Source organism: Pectinophora gossypiella, chromosome 24, assembly GCF_024362695.1.
Source record: "Pectinophora gossypiella chromosome 24, ilPecGoss1.1, whole genome shotgun sequence".
NCBI lineage: Eukaryota > Metazoa > Arthropoda > Insecta > Lepidoptera > Gelechiidae > Pectinophora > Pectinophora gossypiella.
Genome location: NC_065427.1, coordinates 7646251 through 7659865, shown reverse-complemented (window position 1 = coordinate 7659865; position 13615 = coordinate 7646251). Strand labels below are relative to the sequence as shown.

The window sequence follows — 13615 nt, the reverse complement described above, 5'->3', positions numbered from 1 at the left end:
AGTTACAAACAAACTCAATTTGCTAACGAGTCACCGCGCATACATTCTCATAGGTACATGGTTCGCTGACGCAAAGTTGGTACGATCACCGCGCTTCTAATTGCCAACGGATACAATGTGATTTTTGTAAAAATTAACGAGTATCCGTTGAATATTGTATACACGAAGAACCCTTGCAATTTGATTAACGACGTGCGTGTGCACGGTAGTTTCTAATTCCACCAAAAACATTATTGTTAAAAAAGGCGGCCCAATTCCCGATGACTTTATCAAGCTAAAAAAATAAAGGAATCGAATCTAATGCCCACTTTAAATGCATTTAACCATACACAAAACTTAAAATAAATATGTTTTGTTTATGATTGTGAATAAAGCTTAGTTAAAAATAGGTACATTTTTAAAATTATTAAAAGAAAGAATGAAAGAAGAAAGAAAAGTATTTATTTATTATTAGACTAATAGGTACCTACTTTTAAATTTGAACTTAGCAGGTTTTTAATATAAAACTCGATTTTTCATGGTGTAGTGTTGCCGTGCGCTTAGACTAGGTTAGACTAGTTTAATCATTTTTGAGAAGATTTGTGCGAGACGTAGGTACCTGGGCCGCCACACGCTGGTTCGGAATTGAAAAACAGGAACTTACGATTTTTTTGACAAAATTGAATGATTGTGTTATACTAATCGATAGAAAAAATTGATAGCAATGAAGAAGATATCGCATCGCTAACAAAAACAGTAGGATGTGCATTATCACAGGTTAATTTTCTGTATTTAATTTTCTGCATTCGAAAACCACCAGATCTTTTTATTTTTTGAACTTCGTCCATCTTTCTGCTTGCTTCTATTTCGATTTTATCGTCCAGTGAATAGACTTTTCTTATGTTTTACTTATTGTAGTCAAAAACGAATAAAACAGTCTTGTATAAGAGCAACAAATAATCTTAACTAATCTAATCTCAAAGCTTAGTATTAAAATTGCCTTAAGTATATCTAGGCAATTCATTTTTTACTTTACAAGACTAAACTGATACTTCAGTAAATCAATTTAGTATTAAGTGAGCCTTCAAATAATCTGAGTAAAGTAAAAATATACTTTTAGACTTAACAGTAGGCTGAGATAAGACTAAATAGTTTTGAGAATACTTAACTTGGTTTTGTGTATTCTAAATTATCTAAAGTAGGATTTGTTGAAAACTATATAGTATTAAAGAAGGAAAAGAATTTATGAAGTCCTAATAAGTCCTATTTGATTTGGATAAATCTCACTTTAGCTAAAGTTTAGACATATATGACTTAATCACAATTCTTGTTTGCTACTTGGGTTGTGGCCACCCCCACGGGGGATGAGTTGACGCTTCCAGTGGCAGTGGAAGCAGTCCTCTCCCCCCCCTCCAGCCGACTTGACACCAGCTGCCCCGGCGACGGAGCAGCTCACCGGACGCGACACCACCGCCAGCTGACGGGCGCTCACTGGGCCTCCCCCAACGGGGAACCACCCGGTGGGCTCGACCTCGCTGGCGGCACCACGGACGTAACATCGGGCTCACGGAGGGGCGTTCTCGCCCGCCGTGTCCCAACCCCGTGCCACGCCCGTTTCTGCGGGCGGCGACTGCCGCCACATTAGAGGGGCTACGCCCCGTGAATGTCTCCCCGTCGCGGGCTTCGCCCGCGACGAGAAGAAACCACACGGACGGACTCTGTCGCACTAACATATTTGACATTTAGTGAGACTTACAGTTCAATTTGTCAAAAAAGTTAATGTGACATGGTACCAAAGTGTATACATATTAATGCTTGTGACCGTACAACATATATTCCTCTTCCATTCTTCATCATCTTATAGTCGCCATCTTGACGACTGACAGAGATGAATGGAAGAGTGGACGAAGAAGGAAAAGTTTTACTAAGCAAATGATTTATTGTCGTGATTATATGACACATCAACCGCGACCTGCTTCTGTGAGTAAAATTTCCAATAGATAAAAAAACCTGGTCTTTGGTTAAAACTAAAACCATGGTTTGTGTAGATCTCGAACATAATTGACTAACGCTCGCAGGTCCAAATGTATTGAGCCATTTTGGATACGACATCCTAAGATGGATACAGGCGATCAGACCCCTGAGTTAACGTTACCATTTTGGAAACGTTCCCGGCAGAAAAAAGGCGCAGAACTTATGTAAAAAGACCTTTATTAGCTAACCTTTAGACAGATAAGACCAGAGTACAAGAAAGAACAATTTGAATAAGCAAATCACTACACCCGACCATTATATGGCGGTTTTTTTATTGTTCAGCATAGAAGCAAAATAGTTTCTATATCGATTTTCCTGTAGATATAGGTATTTAGTTGCGCAATTTGTCAAGTTGTATGCACTTAAGAAATACTTATTGTTAACACTTAACAACTCTTAACCCTTATCTGCTACTATTTGTGAACACTTAACTATAGGTACCTAAGGATAAGTACCTACGGCACGACGGTACTTACTATTTTACATTTTGATTTTTTTATGTAGCAACACAGTATATATGTACTATAGATAAACATTTATATACGCGCACAAATTTTTACTATAGTAAGTAGTAGAAGAAATCTCTTTTAGAGATAAGCTTACCTATACTGTCCATTTTATTATTATTTTATTATCTTTCTTTCGTCCTGACTTTCCCGAAGGTTTCGACGAGGCCTAAGATGGAGCGAGCCAGAAGGTGCTTGTTCACTAAGTTAAGAGCCACGCTCTTATCGGTGTAGCATTTCTCTCCATGCTATTTTTTAAAGAAAAATAGGGCAGTGGTTGTATGGGAGTGTTTTATTGTGTACAAATAAATACATACATACATAAACACACGCCTATTTCCCACCATGGTAAGCAGAGACTATGGAATTCCTTTTGCTTCGATCCTGACACATTTTGCTTCATCCACATTCATCAATCGTTTCATACACGCACAAATAAATACTTAAATAAATAAATAATAAATATCTACACATTATATACATATTAACCGTATATAATGTGTAGACAACCTAGTATAACTTTGCCACCTCTTCACCGCAAAATCCAACGCGATGAAGACCGAGGGGGTGAGGTAAACCTAGCTCAGCCGCTGGTGGGGAGCGGAGAGTGGCCGTTCTATTCGTAGTATTATTCCTTATTCTATGCTCCAAATGCTCCGTGTATTATAAATAAATAAATACATTATTGTTTATTTATTCTGCGCCATGATTGCCAACACTTATCATTATGTCGATTGTAAAATTTACCAAATCATTGATTGTCATGAGATAGTGCGAGGAAATGTAAAAAGCAATCAATAAAGTGTTGTAATTATGTTGTCAGGTATATCCTCATTAAGAGGTATTATATATTCATTGCTATTTTTAAAAAGATGTCGTCGTGACTAGTAATTATTACTATTTATACAGGATGATCTATATTCCTAGAGTTATCTACAAAAAAAGGTTCTTTTTATTCAAGATAACATACATATTGATCATATTTAAGTTCCGCCAAACTATAAAATAGTTTTTGGCAAAGCAACATAACTCCCAACTTATATGTTAATATTATATCTATTAAGATCTATAAATCGGTGATCAAATAAAAAAAATATATGCAGAGCTGCAGACATCGCTTGATGACTAAGTATCCATATTTCACCGAGCTTTTAGGATGTGACAGGACAGGACCACAGTGACTACACATTAGATCAAATTCCGGATAATGGTCTAGGTACTATAACACAAAGCTTCATTCGTTATATTTGAAATCCTAACTCGTTAAATTATGAACCGTATAGTCACACATTCAGGGGTAAGGAAGGCTGCATCGCCCATATAAAAATAATCCACTAGGGTGGCCACAATTGCTTCGTCAGTTTTTACAGAATGCTCGGGATAATCAACTGCTGAAAATATTTTATATATTTTCTTTCTGTCCAAGAAAGAATTGCATTTGGAACGATTAATGAATTGAAGAGTGCTGATTCCAGTACATACACACCATCTAATTTTATTTTAAGTTATACCTGTCCTTTTCTTATCCACCGAAAAGGAAAGGGAGGGATAATCGACAGGCATAAAATTTATGGAACACACGTCAATTTTAGGCACAAATCTAAAACAACCCTCCAAATTATTAATTAATATTTAAGTACATTAGCCATTAACCCGACAGAATTAAGTTGACAGCACACGTCAAACGGTTTGTATACCAGCGAGATATCTATTTAATTCGCCCACTTCACTCATTATTTTGAAAATCAACAGCTGTCAATCGTCGGTCCCTTTCTTTTTTGCGGATAAGAAAATGACAGGTATATCTTAAAATTAGGAGGTGTTTGCAGAAATCGTTGCCAATATATTAATAAATATGAACAACCTATAGAAATTCGATTTATAAAAGTAGTTAATCGCATTACTAAGTACCTTTATTTGCGTCATATAAGATTTCTTAAAATGTCATATTTTTCAGATTTATTCTTTAGATAAGATATTCCGTGCAATATCTTGGGCGACTGACATATCTAGCATAATTTAGATAATATCGAAATATTACTATACCTATAGATTGAAGAAGACCGCAAATTACGTTTTTGAACATCTGTTGTTATTGTCAATATTATTATGTTTGATGATAATAAAAATTTCGTTTACTTTCATTTCGCTTATTGCGGTAAGAGACGACAAGAGCGTGGCTCTTTAATTAGAGATGGTGATGTGTATGATAGAGGAAAAGTAGCAGTAACAAAAACCTTTACTTGTACCAATTTAAAAAAATATATACACACAGAGTTATTTTCGTATACCTACTTCATAAAAGCCGTTGGTACCGGCTATTAGAAACACACACAACACACACACACTACGCATAACACACAGGAACACTTTCATCAACGCGTATGTTGCGGCGTGGTGGAATTTGCTCCATACCCTCTCTGGTTGTTTGAGGATTATACCCAGAATATAGACTGTTTTTTTTTTGACGTGACTTGGTAAATGGCATTCACTACTTGGCCGGACAAATGGGAAGCGCTGAGGGCTCTTATCCGGTACACAATTTAAGACAACAGGCCTGAGGGTGCCCAGTTGGGCGCGAACCTCGGGTCAGGGCGCTGTCTGAGAGGAAAATATTTGAAAGAATATTTGAATATAGTGGGTAGCGCTGAATGAAGGAAATCGTCGACTACGCCGGCGGGGTCGGTATCGGGGTTCTGAAGTGTTTGTTGTCGCGCGAACACTGTTTATATATTATGTTATGTTAGTATGTGTTATGAATGATATCGTAACCATATAGCAGGGAATTTCACTTTTGCTTTTATAAAACTTGTGTGGATAGATAAAGATAACATTAATCAGAGATTGTATAAGTATTCATCAAGCCGTCTGCCTTATTTTTATCTATTTACGGAAGTACAACACGTTTTTACACGATTTTAGGTAGGTAAGTACATCCACACTAAGGATGGTATTAATAAACTAATCTCACGTGAGACTGCCCCCAAGACCATGCTCAAGTCCCTGTTTTTATATAAGGGTGGTATTAATAAACTAATCTCAGCTTTGAGACTGCCCTCAAGATCATGTAAATGTGACAGTTCTTATATAAAAACAGGGACTTGAGCATGATCTTGAGGGCATTCTCAGCTGAGATTGATGTATTAATACCACCCTAAAGCTCTAGACAGATGGACCGCATTTCTACTGCAATCCGACTGCCAAATTGCATTTTGAACTGCCAAAAAACCAAACGGGCAGTTCGATTGCAGTTCTATTGCAGTCGTGTCAACTGCATTCAAACTGCATCTGAACTGCAATTTGCGGTTGGATTGCAGTTGAAATGCGGTCCGTTTGTCTAGAGCCTAAGACTGTCACATTGACACGATCTTGAGAGCAGTCTCAAAGCTGAGATTAGTTTATTAATATCACCCTCATATCTTAAATAACACATACTCGTACCTTACCATAAGGTCACGAGTATCTCCAAATTGGGGCAGTCAGAGGTAGATCCATCGCAAGATGAACTTCTTCTTCTATCGTGTATGTGAGGTGGATGAACAACCAACCAGTGTCAGGGTTGTTATTCAGCCGCCAAAGGCTCTTGACATGACTCAAGTAAGGACTACTTACTTACATCATCATCATCCCATTAACGTCCCCACTGCTGGGGCACGGGCCTTCCCTATGGATGGATAGGGAGATCGGGCCTTAAACCACCACGCGGGCCCAGTGGATTCGTGGTTATTAACGACTGCTAATGCAACCGGGACCAACGGCTTAACGTGCCTTCCAAAGCACGGAGGAGTTCGAGATGAAATCTTTTTTTTTTTGTGGTCACCCATCCTATGACCGGCCTTTGCGAAAGTTGCTAAACTACAACAATCGCAGACCGAGCGCGTTAACTGCTGCGCCACCGAGCTCCTCACATCAGTAAGTAGTAACCGGGACCAACGGCGTAACGGCACTTCTGGACAATCAGGTGTTCGGCCTGCAATGTCCTAAGCAAACTAGGGATCACAAAGTGGAACATGTCCGAAATAAACTCTTTTTATTTTATTTATTTATTTATTATTTAAAGTGATTTGTCCGAGCCCGGGACCTCCGGATTGTGAGCAGAACGCTCAATCACTGCACCACAGAGGCTGTTAACCGCAAGATGAACTTGACTTGCACCTCACCGATTTAGATGGATCTGGTATAGAGATAGTTTTAGACCTAGGGAAGAACAAAGAATAACCATTATAGTTTGTAGCCTGGATATTTTTTTAACGTGACTTATTGTAGATAATTGTCTTCATTTGCCCAGTTTAAAAAAGAAACAAATCACCTACCTGTGTGCGGTTGTAACAAGTGGATTACACTTAAGTATGTTTTTTTTATTAGATTATGTCACCGCGTCTAGCCATAAAAGCAAATACCCATAAATCATTATAATTAGATGAACTCTTTACCAAGATAAGTCTTAACAGATCTGTTGTTGTATTTCTAATCTGATAGTACAAATCTTTATAACTAGTTGTAAAGCTACGTGTATAATGATCGGAATTTTCCCGTCCTTCCGCTGTTGTTTATTTAAAAGACATGGAATTTATATTTCGACATAACAGTTGATAGTGCAAAAAATTTGAAGACAACAACTATTTGTGTTGTAATTTTATCATACTTATTTGTATATAAAATGAAAATCTGGTTGATAATAACATCAACACAACCTAAACACTACAATAAAGTGGATGTACAAACATTTTTACTTGTAACGTACTTATGTAGTGGTAAGCAAACTGTTAGGACAAATTGGCAAACGACCACGGCTATCTCCTAAACATTCGAATGAATTAATGAATGAATTAGTTTTATTCATGATTTATTCGCATAATTCAAAAATGTTAAAAAACATCTAAGATAATTTACAAAATTTTATATTGGCCAGTAACCCGACAGAATTAAGTTGACAGCACACGTCAAACGTATGCGCAATGCCTTTTTTATTCGCCCGGGTTTATTCTTTCATTTTAAAATTAACAGTTGTCAATCATCCGTCCCTTTCCTTGTCGGGGAATAAGAAAATGACAGGTATAACTTGAAATTGCAGGAATCGGGGGCATTCACAGAAATTGTGTTCGAAAAAATAAGTTAAACAAAACCTTCATCAATTACGTACAGAAAATAAATTAATTCAAGGTACTTACAAATTAGCAAGTATGATAAAAAGAATAAAATATCGGAAGAAGTTCAGAGAACTGAAAAGACCGTTCTTGTTTCATACTTTTGAAAGCGTGATTTTTCCCTAGTCCAGTTTTAGTTTTTAAACTAATAAATATTATTTAATTCTGGTCTGATACAGTTAGGTTAGGTTAGTAATTATAATTATTGTTACTTTAAATGATAATTATAGCCGTCATACAAACATAAGGAACGATAAGTAAGGTACTTTACATGTGTCTCGTTTTTAGTAAGTATGTTTAAATCTTTTAATTCCAAATATATAATTAGGTTATATAAATTATAATAACACAAAAAAATAAGTTAAATTATTATTATTTTAATTATTAATTATTTATTATTGTTTTAAGACTGATGTATAATAATATATTTTTAGAAAAATTGCTTCAATATTTTAGACCGTCAGGTACCTATTTTGTTGCATAACTAACAAAACAAAACACCAACATGCAACATCACATTGTGTCAACATCATACATTTTGTTGCTGGCGCCCCCATGGTGTCTTAGTAAGATATGCCGCAGTTGGACGTACCTAGTCTCAGTCCCCCACAGAACTAAGTAAAGTCATGAGCAATATAATGTACCCACTTTAGGACTCTGTCGCACTAACATATTTGACATTTAGTGAGACTTACAGTTCAATTTGTCAAAAAAGTTAATGTGACATGGTACCAATCGCTAAGTTATAATTAGTTGTGTATAATACTAACAGCGCCATCTACCATCACCGGTTAGAACTTCTTTACAATATCATTAGTATTTATATGCGACGTACAATATAACTCAAAAGTTTATATTTATTATATTACTTTATCTAAACAATGATGAACTTTATGCCAAAGGCATATAGTTAATATTATCTTATCTATTTCATTTAGACAACTGAATGAAACAACTGTACATTCTTAGTAAAATAATGTTTGCAATAAATGACAAACTTATCATAATAATTTACCGTCAAAGATAAAGTGAAAAAATAATTATGTTGCTTATTTCATATGGCTTCTATTGTATTTTTATATTAATTTTAGTTTTACATATTTTCTAGTTGCATAAGCTATCAATATATGGTAATCATAATTTTAAGTTTAATTTATGAACATTTTTATATCTTTTTAATAAGTTATGTTGACTTGAAAATGAAATGATAACACCTTGATCGTATTTCATTGGGATTCTCTTAAAATGCATAAATAGTTTTGTCATAATTTTAATTATCATAATCCTTTTTGCATAACGTTTTTTAGCATAATACTACTTTCCCATAATAACATCTAGGAATACTGGTTTGTTAGGTATAACTTAATTTTGGACTAATATTTGTTGGCATAAATTTGATTCACATATAAATAGGTATCCATAAATCTTTTTTAGAATCATAGTGTTTTGTCATAACTTTTACAAGGCATAACAGTAGGTTAGGGTGCGGCCGGGGTGGCCCTTGGGCCACCCCTACGCCGCCAGTATGTTTATCTTTCACACGAAAAGTATACTGAATGATGACCAACAGCATGAAATAGAGTCAAAAAATATGAAAAGTGACAATCATGAACCAAATGCAGCCAAGGAAAAAGTAAGTTTCGAAAATGTTCAAAGTTGTGCCAAAAGTTTTCTTATTCGGAGTATAGTTTTTATGCTTATAATAATTATGCTTATATGTCATTATTGTCACTAATTATTGTGCTTATAGTAATTATGAATTTCAAAATTATGCTTAAAAAGTTATGACAAATTAATACTATGCCTAACTAATAATAGGACAAGTAACATTATGCCATAGTAAATTATTACATAAAATTTTATGAGTAAAAATAGAGAACCTATTTCATTACTTCGACATGTTATTTTGCAAAGGAAATTAGACATTAATGTAAAATTCAATGAGGGACTTCCCAGGCTAGGTTCCTCAAAAACAATATAGATTTTCTTTCGTTCAACCTTCTAATTGCACGTATGACAGACATTTGCATCTTTTATTTTTGTTTTTCGGTATAAATGATGACCCTTTTTATCACACCCCGGCACAATTACATCGTCCACCCATCATTATTCTGATCAAAATAAAGAGAAGCAATATAGGTACCAACAAAATTCAACATGATGATCCAAATATCATCATCATCAATTTAAGAGCCACGCTCTTGTCGGTGCAGCATTTTCCATGCTGCTTTTCTTTTTTTTGCTTTTTTTTTATCCAAATATCAAGCATTAATATCTGCTATAACATGTTAGGTATATTTTTAGTATATATGGTTTATATTATATTGAGTATTTATTAATATATGTACGTATAGTATAGAGTATTTATTATATTAACTTTAGTTTTACTTTTAGGTATTTATTTTTTATTGCACCATCCCGCATCCAAGTTGTTTGCAAATGTTTGTTTCCTTTTGGTGGTTGCCTGGAAGAAATTGCTCTAGAGCAATAAGGCCGCCCAAATTGTACTGTTTTCATGTGTTATGTCTGATTGTTGAAATTTTAGTTCTGTGCAATAAAGTATATTTGATTTGATTTGATATAACATTGCATTTTGGAATAATGATGTACCCGAGTAATGAGAAAATAGGCAATTATCATATTAAAGCTGTACAACGCCATCTATATTGTTTAATGGTGAATACTTATAGCCTGGGAAATCCCTCATTGGCTGTGACAGTTATTGACGAAGTCATACCTGGCCAAGTAGTTAAAGCCATATATGTGGCAAATAATAAGTAAGTACAAATACAAATAAGTCACGTCAAAAAACCCCGGAAACTGTATTTGTTAACCTGTAGTTATACAATTTGATTTGCGTTTGATTTTGATTTGATTTGAAAAAAATATAAAAGAGAATATAGGTACTGGACAGTTGGTATTTGCACCAAGGAGGTTTTGTATGAAATATAATGGAGGGGGGTTGCGACAGTGGAAGAATTAGGAAAAAACTTACAGTTTGTCTCGCCAATGTTAAATCCAATATTGTTTTCACTTCACAAACACTCACAATCGTCGGGAAAGCATTCCATGTAGGTTTTATTTTGGTTTTTGAGGTTTTCTTTAATATTTGATGCGAGGTACTTGCGTAGTCCGCGCGGCAATCGGAAGAAGTGGTTTCTTTTTAAATATGGCGGTCGTTCCGTCTGTCCTTGTCAAATGGCAAAGGGAAATATGGTCCTCAGATCTTTGCCTGCCTTATATAAGGCGAATTTAAACAACAACAGCAAAGGGAAAGGGCGGGAATTTCAAATGCGTGGGAAATGTTTAAATAACGAACACAAGCCCAAGTCTCTGTTTTTATATGAGAACTGTCACATTGACATGTTCTTGAGGGCAGTCTCGAAGCTGAGATTAGTTTATTAATACCACCCTTAGAGTAATAAACCTCCTTGGTGCAAATACCTACTGTCCAGTACCTATATTCTCTTTTATATTTTTTTCAACACCATCACACACATCACCATAACACAGTTGGCTCAACCTTTATAGACGGCGATACGGCTCACCACTTATCACACGTCTTAAAGAAGCTCGGTGAAGCGCGGGTACTTAGTTCATCTAGCGACGCATGTACATCTGGCTTGCTCAATTGTTTTATGTTATTGCATGTGGGGTATGAGTGTGTGTAGGTGTTTGAGGTGTAAGAGAGTAAGGTGATGGTAAGATAAAGGAGAAGGAATGAGACGGAATTGAAAGACAGAGAAACAGGATATGCGAGGTACAGGTGTACGAGAAGGAGGGAAGATACGAGCGAAGACGGAAGGAACTGAATATAGCGGAAGAGTGAGAGGTAAGGAGTGAAAGGGACGGGAGATTAGAAAAGATGGCGAAAGTGTGTGCGCGTGGTACTAGAAATGGTTTTTTCTAAATTACTCAAAAGTGATATTTAAGTGCATTTTTGTTGTAAAACTTTAAAAAATAAACAGTGGGAATTGGGCTTGGATGTTTTTTTTTTTTTTTAATTATGACTGACTACAAAGTTAGTCTCTAAAATACCTTATAAAAATACTCTGTGTACCTCGTCATAGAATAAGGAATAATACTACGTATAGAACGGCAACTCTCCGCTCCCCACCAGCGGCTGAGCTAGGTTTACCTCCCCCCCCTCGAACATAGTTTAAACTTGAATCGTATGGTGTCATACGTCACACACACAGGTGCGCGTGTACGATAATGTCAATGTATAGTGTCTGTGTAAAACGAGGTTGTTTGTATGAAGTGTCCGTGTGTTGTTTTAAGAACTATTTTTAGTATTGCCAGAGTAAAATAAAAAGGAGATTTATAAGATTTTATGTCCAACCCAAAGTTATTAAAAGCATGAGTTTATATGTATGTGACCAGAAATTATTTACAATTTAAACACAAAACAGAACAGTCAATCAAACTAATTTATAACATTAAACGTTTCCAGTGATATCTCAGTATGTTTACATTTTCAAGTCGTAGGTGACTACTATCTAATATACATAGTATTATTGTAATACCTACATATTAACTTTAGTCTTCTTTCGCCAATGGAACAGAACACATTAACATTTTGATAAATATTGACAAAAAACTGGTAAAAACAACGCAATATCGAAATGGTGTTAAGTTTTCTAAAGAATTAAGTGTTTACTACAAGTGCTTGAGTGATTCTTACGAAATATTACGAGATGTAGGGTATAATTATCAGTGTTTTGAAATTGTTATACTCCATATGCAATTATTATGAAGCGATTATGTATAAAATTAAATAACTTTTTTAATGGAAATGTTATAAGTTGGTATTTAATAATTAGAAAACTTGAAATTGCAATGGAATAAATTCCAGATAGTAATTATTGATAATTATTATAGAACGGAAAGGCGAATGTTTTCTTTACTGATTCATTGTGTATTTACGTACTTACCTATCTAAAGGTAACACACACTTTTTAGTGTAATAGACTAGATAACAATCTGCATTCCTAAGTCAAATAAGATTCCTACTTTTTACGAAGTGACAAATCGGGAATGACGTTTTTTATAAAATATGAGTAAAAGTCGGTTTTTTATAATTTTATTTTATTATAATTCGAATTTAGTAGTTCTATAATTTACCTTTGACATCATACAATTAGTAAATCTACTAAATATATCGTGTACCTGAGGCTTAACTTTTACTTCATTTGTATCTTAATCCACTGAATAAATGTTTAATCAGGCAAGTAACCCAGAAATCGCTTAATAGCACTTTTTTTTAAGGAAATGAACGAACTTACCTTCCGCCTTTTTCGCTCTTGTGATAGGTTTTGCAAGTCTTCAGTCTACATTCAACATTCGAACTAACCAGTTCAAAAATTGTGCCTTTAAAATATGTGTTCGATATTCAAAGTTTAAAAAATAAAAACTGCTTATAAAGTGGCCAGTGACAATAAAATAATCAAAAAATAAACTTTTGCGACATTGAAGCGAACGTTACCTAATAATATTTCGTAAACAAACGAATTACTTAAAAGTACGAAGTAAAATCGATAAAAAAACTAATTCTTATAAAATTAAACTGAATTTTCTAGCAATCTTTTCGCAAATTATTGTGTACTCTCGCGTGGAAAAGTGTTAAAGTTTGGAAATAACATAATGGCGGGTTTTCTGACGATTAAATCTCAACTAGAAATGCAAATGGACAAAGTTTGGTGGAAAATGCGTGGATACACTATGCTGGGTAAGTTACGAAACAACCAAGCGTGCTGTCAAAGAAATCGGAGTTTGAAATTCGTAGATATATACGACCCACTGCTGGGCACAAACCTCCCAATACACATTAAACATACCGATTGGAATAACAGATATATCAGACTGCCACTAGCTCTCTCCTGTTGTCATTCTAATCAATCTATTTTAATGAGTTACATAAACACTTTTCTTCCCAACTATCCATCTGAA

General features: G+C 34.9%; 1 protein-coding gene across 3 annotated transcripts in view; it reads left to right on the top strand.

The window, feature by feature from the left end:
• Positions 1-13615, top strand: part of LOC126377874 (solute carrier family 41 member 1-like) — a 70305-nt gene that overhangs the window by 33193 nt on the left and 23497 nt on the right. The window contains exons 1-2 of one of the 3 annotated variants that reach the window (XM_050025914.1): positions 12228-12269; positions 12979-13394. The exons of 1 other annotated variant lie outside the window; for it this stretch is intronic. In XM_050025914.1, coding sequence (XP_049881871.1) covers positions 13310-13394 — 85 coding nt within the window. In that variant the 5' untranslated portion in view covers positions 12228-12269; positions 12979-13309. Of the gene's footprint in view, positions 1-12227; positions 12270-12808; positions 13395-13615 lie in introns of those variants that run through there. One more of the 3 variants, XM_050025913.1, reaches the window with a different exon arrangement.